The following is a 9,960-nucleotide window of genomic DNA, read 5'->3' on the forward strand; positions in this document are numbered from 1 at the left end:
AACCAAACCAAACCAAACCAAACCAAACCAAACCAAACCAAACCAAAATCAAACCAAACCAAACAGACAGACAAAAAAAAAAAAAAATTGTGGAGAAAATAGTCATGTTTAATTCAGAGTTTCTTATAAAAATTACATGAGAAATTATTACCCTTCCTTTTTAATTATTCAAGTACTCTTTGATAGATTAGTCAGGAAATTGTCTACTGAGAAGCATTATTTCACTTCCAACAGAGGTCCTTCATTTTGTTTCTAATCATGTGGTCCCTAAAAGATGCTCTGAAGTAACGGGCTTGTGGGTTAAAGCACTATCCCTCAAGTTTCACCCCTGACAATCACCTGGAGAGCTTGCTAAAGCTCAGGATTTGGAAATTTTTACATTTTTAAACATTCTTTGTAATAATTATCCTGCTGGTCCTGACAAATGCACTCGGAGAAGGAAGAAGAAACTAAAAGAGTACTCAATATTAATAGGGATTTTGAAATGAATCTTTAAAAAATGGAAAGTGTTTGAATTACCAGTCTGGGATAGCTTTATCCTTAATTTTTACTCCTAAAACTGGAACACAGTACTGCCAACTTGCTGATACTCGTTCTGACTCAGAATATGTGATGTGTAAGTCAACAAAGCACAACCACCAGGTCCAAAGCCACTTTGCTATCTATGAATGTCAACTATGGAGAAAACACAAAGACAAAGGATGTGGATGTTTGTCTGAGCAGACATAAATAACATGTATAGGGAAAGCAATCCGTGTTGACTGTCCAGAGAATAGCATTATCAGTGGGAGGAGACAGAGAATCTAGTAAGGTATAAAGCACAAGGCTTGAGGGAGAAAATAAACCTTAGAGCACATTCCTGAAAATGTGCTGTCATTCCAGTCCTGAAAACTGCATGGCCTTTGTGTATTCCATAATTTGAATTTATCCCAGTGTCACAGAAGCAAACGGTTAGCTATTAATTAGGATTTTTAAGAGTCAAATGTGATTATGCCTAGAAGAAAACAAAGACTGTTAATTTAAAGCTTGGCTACACAAATTACCCTCTGGCATTGGGTTCCTCTAAAATTTCTTTAAGCAGTTCTCCCCTGGGCACAAGCATACAATGGTTTCCTTGTGTAAGTAGGGACCATGTGAAGGCATTTGAGATTGTAAGCAATGTCCCTGCATCCTATTTTACACACACAAAGTGCATATGCCCAAGTATAAAGGACTCTGTCTTTCTAAATCTCAGTCCTTTTATAGCTTTCAAAATTACTGTAATTGAATTAGATGGAAAAACAACGACAATGTCGAATCAAAATGCAGGAGGGGTGCACACCTGTAATCTCAGGACTTGGGAGGCTGAAGAGCCATGGCAGGTTGAAGGCCCACAAGGACTACAGAGCAGAGCCTGTTTCAAAATAAAAAAAGGGCCAGCCTGGAGAAACATGCTGGTAATCCTGGCACTGAGGTGGAAGCAAGAGGATCAAGACTTAAGGTCACCCATGATGATCACATGAGCAATTCAAGGCCAGCCTGAGATATAGGGGGTTCTATAAAAAAGGCTATAAATTTTACTGTTCTTCATAAGTATTTTTATTTGTATTTTGTTTCTACCTAATATTTAACAAAAATGAACATTAGACAATGCACCTCCATGACTAATGTCATTATTACCCTCACATGACCTCACATATGCACACATCCATGACTCTCAGGGGAGCCACTAGGTCACCTGCCCTACTTCCAGAGCAGCGAGCACCTAACTCACAGCAGTTGTCCATTGGTTGCCTCAAAGAGGGCTCTGAAACCTCAGAGTGTCCAGAGCTGAACTTTGCTATTCTCTCAAACACAGACATGCTTGTTGTGGTATGGATCTGCAGTGTCTATCAAAGCTGGCTATTGAAGGCTTGGTCCCCAGTGCAGTAGGATTGGAGATGAGCTTCTGCGAACTGCTTAGAAGATGAGGGCTCTGGCTTCACCAATGGATTAATCCATGGAAGAATTCGTAGATTAATGACATCCTGGAAATGACAGTAACTTATCGAAGTGAGGTCTGAAGGACGCAGGTTCCTGGGGCTGGCTTTCACAGGGTGTATGGTACCCCTGGTTCCTTGTTCATTAGTTTCTGCCTCCTGACTGCACTGTAAGTGCATCTATTTCACCACATACTCTTAAATTCTGCCTTGCAACAAGCCCAGAAAATAACCCAGTGGGTTAACCTTAGGCTGAAACATTTAAAATCATGAGCTAAAGTAAATCTTCCTCATGTATGTTCTTCCTCTCTTGTCTCCTGCTGGAGCAGCGGAGGGCTGGCACACAGGTGTTTCCTAAGGCTATACAAACAGTACCATATACTAATGCAGTTGAAAGTACCTTTGTGAATTTTCCCTCTTCCTTCCAAACCTCAGCTGAGATAGAGTAATCACCCTAGCCAGACACTGACTCAGAAAATAGTTAATCTGAAGCCATTATCTGACAGACTCTGTACCAGGTACTAGCAGTAAAATCATCAGGCTTGGACTCAGGAATTTGAGTGACTTCTCCGCCAGTCCTTCATCCCCGGCAACGAAGCCTCTTCAATCCTCACTCCCTCCTAAAAGAAATCACGTCTTGCTTGGCTCTGGATTCAGTGTGCCAGGCCTCAGAGGTTAACTTCATTTCTATTCTGAGTTACACACACGCACACACACACACACACACACACACACATTCCATTAAATAAGTGTCCCCTGCCACACAAGACAAGCAACTATATAGTTTTTCATGTATACAAAACAAGAAATTAACATATGAAAGATGACATCAATGTGAGTCTTCCATGGTAGGAATTACTTCATAATCTAATTTTTAAGAATCTTTCTGGTCTCTAATAGTATTTAACCTTTCATCCTTGGTGCCAAACTTCTCACACTAGAGCAAGTTCTTTTTCATTTACTTAATGTCTGTTCATTGGAGAGGGTAGGTCATGCATACCATGTCAAAGCCAGAGAACAACCTGTGGGAGTTAGTTCTCTCCTTTTATCATGTGTGTCCCAAGGATCAAACCTGGGTTGTCTTGTTTGGCAGCAAGCAAATTACCGGCCAAGCCATCTCACCAGCTTGAGTTCTATTAAATCCTCACTCTCATACTGTTTGCTCATTAACAACTGTTGAGTCAGACAATCTCATTATTTTTCTATGTTCAGGTTTTGATTCTCAACCAGCCAGACTGGACCCTCAGCAAGAGATGGGTATATGATTCTACCACCTTCTTACCCCATCCTCAGTGAGCTCAAAGCCCCTACTCCAGGTACTGTTCAACACACAACCTTCTCCTAGGCCTTACAGTACAGTAGGAAGAAAGACACACACATTAATAAAAATGTAAATGGTACACTCTACTTGAAGAGGTCAAGGGTCAAGTGCTCTAAAGAAAACAGAATGGGCTGGGTGGTGGTGGCGCACGCCTTTAATCCCAGCACTTGGGAGGCAGAGGCAGGCAGATTTCTGAGTTCGAGGGTTTGATGCTAGCCTGGTCTACAGAGTGAGTTCCAGGACAGCCAGGGCTACACACAGAGAAACCCTGTCTAGAAAAACCAAAAAAAAAAAAAAAAAAAAACAAAGAAAAGAAAAAAAAAGAAAAGAAAAGAAAGAAAACAGAATGGAGGAAGGGGATATGGGGATCCAGGAATGGGACAGGGCTTCCAGTGTGTGGTGGTTTGAATATGCTTGGCACATGGGAAGTGACACTATGGATCAAGAGTTTAAGGTCATTTTTACCTAACAAGAGAGTTAAAGACCAGCCTGCATTACAAAACAAAACAAACAACAACAACAAAACCAAGAGAAAAACAAATCAAAAAGCCTAAAGAAATACACCCTATAGTTCCTCATAAATGGTAAGAAGTCTAACTTTCAAAGTGTGGATTTTTCATGGTTTTCAACTCTATACCACAAAGTTAATGGATTCAAATTATGAAAAATTATCAAAGCCTGTAAAAGATTATTCAGGGTTCAAACCCTGCTGTAAGGACATCCCGTGACTTGCTGGATGACTTCTTGAACATGGTATCTTTTTTTGTTCCCAGATTTGAGGTGCAACTATGTTTCTGAATACTGCAAATCATTCAGTCCACCAGAGCTAAAAGCTTTGGGCAGATTGTTCTGCTGGCACATTCCCTTCTGTGCTGTGCTTGCATGTCAAGGGCATCTTTACACACAAAGCTAAGCATGTCAAAGGAGCTGGGCTTGGTAAACACGATGAGTGGAAGCAGCAGATGCACCTACAGAAAGAACCTCACTACACTTTCTTTTACTCTGCTCTTTCCACTAATTAGGAAATGGCTTCAAAGTACCTCCTAAACACAGGAGATTGTTCAGTTCAACTCAGAAGTCTTCGTGGAGTGTCTCTATTAGATGCTAATGGCAAGGATGACAGGGACGGGAACTTAGGCTGCAGGACTGGCTGAGCCTTGGGGCATGGGAACTGTCCCCTGGACAGATAAGATCCAGGAAGGTAGCATGAAGGCACATTGGTGTAGGAGCCGCCAAAATAAACTTGTACTTATTATTTTAAAAAGCCACTTCCCTAAGATATCAAATATTAGCAGGTCACATGTCTACCCAAATGAAATTACTGATGAAGATTAGACAATAACAATACAACAGCAATAAATCATAAGTTGGCTGTGGTTTTCAAAGCAATTTGTAAGCATCCAGGAGATGATCTTCAAAGTAACAACTGCTTGCTTTCATTTTTGCCAATATTTAAATCACCAGGAGGAAATCAGTACCCCTCCCCCCACCCCATATACACGTTTTTGGTGAATCAGGATTTTTAGATTACGAACATAATGTGCATGTTACAGTCAAGAACTCAGAGGAGCCGTGGCTACCCTGCAGAAGACCTGCACTAGAGTGAGTCAAGAAACACTCTGGGATGGATAACAGAGAGGCTCCACCTCTAGTTAAGGAACTATTGGCAAGTGGATTGCTGAGGAAAAGAAGTCATTTTTTTTCAGTGGTGTATGTACTGGGAAATTACCCATGTTCCAGTGAAACCCACAGTCACGCTCATGCAAGCAACTTAAACTCAGTGGAGTCAAACAAACATGTTAATTAGAGGGGGACTTGCTGGGTGAAAGAGGGAGGGTCAGTGGTAGTAAGAAAGGGCAATGGGGGTGAAAATGACCAAACTACAAGACATACCTGTAGGAATTGTCAAAGAATAAGTACAGAATACCTTAAGAGAATTAAGGGCTGTTTATTCTCTAGAACTGAGATAATAAGGCTGGACTAAATAAATCCAAGCATATAGATTGAAGCAAATAGAATCAGTACAAACGAGCAAGTTATATGCCATACTGCTTAAAATTTTAAACATCATTTGAAACAGTTTATGGAAATACAGACCCTCAGGAGAGAGAGTCCCAGTGTACAGGCAAAAGAAAGGGACCGGTGGTGGGTGAACACAGTGCAGAAGGTCCAATTTTAAGAAACTGAATAGGGGGCTGGAAAGATAGCTCAGTGGTTAAGAGCACTGGCTGTTGTTCCAGAGGACCTGAGTTCAATTCCCAGCATGAACATGGTGGCTCACAGCTATCTGTAATAGGATCTGATGCCCTCTTCTGTTATGAGGCATCTGTGCAGATAAAACACTTCTATACATGAAATACATAAATAAATAAATAAATCTAAAAAAAGAGCTATATTAAAAAAAAGAAAAGAAACTGAATAAACAAGCAGCACGATATAAAAGAACCAGAGCCGCCCCATGTTTGAATAACATCACTGACTAGCATCAGAAGTAACTCAGGTGGAAACACAGCGTGGTGGCCCGGGCCTGTAATGGAAGTCTGAGGCAGAAGGATCAATCACAAGTCTGAGGCCAGCCAGAGCTATAAAGCCAAGCCTGGGCCACACAGCCAAATCCTGTGTGTTTAAATAAAACAAAACAGTTGAACAAATAAATAAGATGAGGGAGCTCCAGCTATAAAGCTTCCACGGGTATTGGTAGCTAGGCAGATCCAGGAGACTGTATCCAGGAAGCCCCACACTCCAGGAGCAAAGGTCCAAGTCAATGCAGTAAGCTAATGTTAAGCATTGAGAGCACTGATTTTATATCTGACACTACCCAACTGTGGTGGCTTGAATAAAAATGGCCCCATAGGCTCATGGGGAGTGGCACTATTAGGAGGTGTGTCCTTAGAGGAGGACGTGCATCATCAGGGAGTGGGTTTTGGGGCCTCAGAATCTCAAGCCAGTTCACTCTGCGACCAGTGGAACAAGATGTACAACTGTCAGCTCCTTCTCCTGCACCATGTTTGCCTGCCCACTACCATGCTTCATGCCATGATGATGACAGACTAAACCTCTGAACTATAAGCCAGTTCCAATTAAGTCTCTTCCTTTATAAGAGTTGCTATGGTCATGGTATCTCTTCACTGCAATAGAAACCCAGACTAAGACACCAACCCCATAACTTGGACCCTGAAGCAAATCCCTAGACCTAAAATCTGCACAGACGTTTACATTTACGAACACTTGAAAATTTGTCCTACCATGTACTCCGGAAGATCACTGATGTGAAAACTACTCCAAAACTTATAAAAGCCATATGTGATGGTGCAGACTGCAATCCTAGCACGTGGGAGATAGGAGCGGGAGGATTAGGAGAGGAGCTGGAGGATCACTCTTGGTTACATAGCAAGTGTGAGGATAGCCTTGTTACATAGTGAATTCTAGGCCATTCTGGGGTACAGAGTGAGTGAGACCTTGCCTCAAAAACAAAAACAAAAAACAGGGTTGATAAGATGTAAAGGGGTTTGCTGCCACGTCAGAGGACCTGAGTTTGATTCCCTGGAGTCCACTTGGTGGAAGGATTCCTGCAAATTGTCCTCTTATCTCCACACATATGCACACAGTACCCAGAGAATAAAAAAATGAGAGTTTAAAGAAAAACAACCCAACAATACTCTTCTAGTAAATATCCCAAACTTAAGTTTTACCTTGGGTGTGTGAATTCCCACACTTTTTTGTTTGTTTGTTTGTTTGTTTGGTTGTTATTTTGACAGACTCTTGCAATGCAGCTCTGGTTGGCCAGACATCTACTATGTTAACCAGACTAGCCTTAAACTGGAGGCAATCGTCCTGCCTCTGTGTCCAAAGTGCTTCAGCTAAAGGTGAGTGAGTGCTCAATTAAAGTCCTAAATACATAGGACATTCCACAATAACCCTCATGACAACATCTTCCATCAGCCAAAGGCAACAAGGTCTAAAATCTGAAGCTGGCTGAGAATCTAGACAATCATCTTCTGAAGTACTCACTTAGCCCAGGCAAGCCTTTTCTTGTGGAGGACATGCTGGGAGACCGACTCAGACTACAACACCATCGTCAAAGGCTGAGGAAAGAGGATCGGGCTTTCCAGCTAAACAGTGAGTTTGAAGCAGGAAGTCTACAAAAGATCCTGTCTCTAACAAATAAACAAAAAGCAAGAAAGGAAACTAGAAAGGAAAAAAAAATGAATAAGCTGTAGCAGTTAAGAGATGACAGCGCTCCAACAGAGGACCCAGGTTCAGTTCCCAGCACCCAAGTCACAACTGATTCTACTTACAGGGGCTTCTGTGCACTCACGTGCACATACCCACATTCATAGACATAATTTAAAGCAAAGTAAAAAAAAATTAATAAGAAATAGGCAAAAGCCAGAAACAAATAAAACAGCCAACTGAGCTGGATATAGTGGCTGTGCCTGTAATCCCAGCACTTGGGAGGCATGAAGAGGATCGTCATGGATTCAAGAGTTGTCTGTGTTTCACATGAATTTCAGGCTAGCCTGGGGTACAAAATAAAGCCCTGTCCCAAGCAGCAAATATTAATAACAAGAAATTAAATAAAAATTTTAAGAATGGGGTTGCAAAATGTCTGAGGGGTTAAAAGGACATACTGTTCCCTCAGTGGACCCAAGCTTGATTCCCAGCACCCACACCTACCTGTAACTGCAGGTCCAAGAGATCAGACACTTCTGGTCTCTCTGGGCATCTGTATTCAACATGCCTATATCTCAACCCAGACACAAATACACATAATTAAAATTATCTGTATTATTTAAAACCCACAGCATTTGTAAAATGTTACATTTTCGAACATCGACTTAAGAAAGTGTTTTCAATTATTAAAACATTCAGTGACTGGAATACAGTTCAGTTGTTGGAAGGCTTGCCTTGCACAGAATCCCCAGCACCGCCTAAACCCAAGGAAAACACCACGTTTATAAAGCATTCATAAAACCTTACACAGTGCAAATCTATCTAACACATGTTAGACTGTGTTACAGTAACTCTAAAGAAAATAACTTTACATTTTGTCTTGTGTTTTTCATGCTACCAAACATGCTGAATGTTTTGGTGAACGAATACATTGTTCAATGAAAAAAATTCCAGCCATGATTTAAGCTTCGTTTTCTCCCCCCCCCCCCCAAAGCATAGCGGGGGCGGGGGTGGTATTCAAGTATTCTGCATAAACTCACTGCCATTAATTAACACCAGTTACAGAGGAGCAAAGGCAGGAAAGGAGAGAAACAAAAACCGAAAGAAGAAAAAAAAAAACGACAGAAAGCTGGCCCGTCCTAACCAAGGAGAACTAATTAAAGCAGATTAATGAAGGAAAGCCATGTAGGGCTGGGAAACCAGTTTCTTGCCTTAATCTGGTGAACTGAGAGTAAATTCGGTGGCGCTGAAAGCCAAAGATCAACTACGGAGGAAAAGCAGCCTGGGCCGCAGTCGCCTCGCTCAAACACCCTTGAGGGTCCCGAGCCTCAAGGTTCCAACTCCAATCGCCAACCCGACACGCGTGAGGCGGCGGGGGCCCCGTCTGCAGTCGGCTCTGAGGCAGCACCGCAGAAGCACCCCCATTTGCAGGCAGAGATCTGGACCTGGCGGGGCAACGCCGGGCGCGCACCCGGGGCCAGGCCACTAGCACCCGCCGGGAAGGGTCGGGAAGTCTGGGAACTAAGTGGCCGGGCGGGGACACCGCGAAGGCAGCCGGAGAGCAGGCGCCAAGCTGCCGGGCTCGTTTATGGGGGGGAAAGGAAGGAGTATCGGGGCGCGATTCCGAATGCACCCGCTGACTTCAGTCCATCCCCCGCCTGACGGAGACCTCCCGCCCCTCGCAGGCTCCCCCGAGGCCCACAGCACAGCCCTCTCGGAGCCCCGGAGTCCGCGGTCACTCACCCAGCTCCTCCGCCTGCAACTGGAGCGGAGCGCACAGGGCGAACAGCAGCGCCAGGACACCCGGCCCACCGGCCCGGGTCCCCATGGCCACGCCGGACTCCAGACCCGTAGGATCGGCCTCCCTGCCCGGCCCTACGCCGCCGCTGCCCGCTTGGGGCAGCCTCCTCCGCGGCCCGGCGCGGCGCGGGCACCCGGCACCGATCCCTCTGGGTGGCCCGCGCCCGCGAGAGGGCGTGTCCTCCCCGCCCCGGCACTCCCCGCCCCGCCCCCTCCCTGGGGTGACCAGAGGTACCACCGGTCTCCCAAGGGGGGAGCCCAGTTTTGTCCCCACCCCACCCCACCCCCGCGCCACCTGCCCGGATTCACGTGAAAATGAAAATCAAAAGTTCACCTGGCGCGCAGGCCCGCCGGAGCCCCGCGGCTCAGAGACTCCGCCCCTCCGGCACTGTCAGCTCCACCCGAAATCTGGTCTGCCAAGGCTATGCAAGGCATCCGAAATCTGATGGGATGATGGCAGTGGCTCGTAAAACACATTTCAAGTCCATTCTATCTTTATTCATTCATTCATTCATTCATTCATTCATTCATTCATTCATTCATTGTCTCTCTCCATCTCTCTCTTCATCCATTCCGTTATTTAACTCAACAGTCTACACGGCTGGGTGCTTAAGTCCACGGGGCATTTGCTGAGTTTAGAAATAATCGCTCACTACAAATTGCAATCTCTGTAACATGGAGAGTGTACTTGGAGCCCATTTGGAGAGA

At 44.3% G+C, this 9,960-nt stretch overlaps 1 protein-coding gene across 1 annotated transcript in view; it reads right to left on the bottom strand.

Annotated features, from left to right (window-relative positions):
• Dcbld1 (discoidin, CUB and LCCL domain containing 1) overlaps positions 1-9,400 on the bottom strand; it is an 81,271-nt gene extending 71,871 nt beyond the window's left edge. Inside the window, exon 1 of the mRNA XM_028772616.1 lies at positions 9,196-9,400. Within this exon, the coding sequence (XP_028628449.1) occupies positions 9,196-9,280 (85 nt within the window). The 5' untranslated portion in view covers positions 9,281-9,400. The remainder of the gene's footprint in view (positions 1-9,195) is intronic.
• Positions 9,401-9,960: the final 560 nt, after the last annotated feature.

The sequence above is a fragment of the Grammomys surdaster genome, unplaced genomic scaffold (genome assembly GCF_004785775.1).
Source record: "Grammomys surdaster isolate TR1022 unplaced genomic scaffold, NIH_TR_1.0 215, whole genome shotgun sequence".
Lineage (NCBI taxonomy): Eukaryota > Metazoa > Chordata > Mammalia > Rodentia > Muridae > Grammomys > Grammomys surdaster.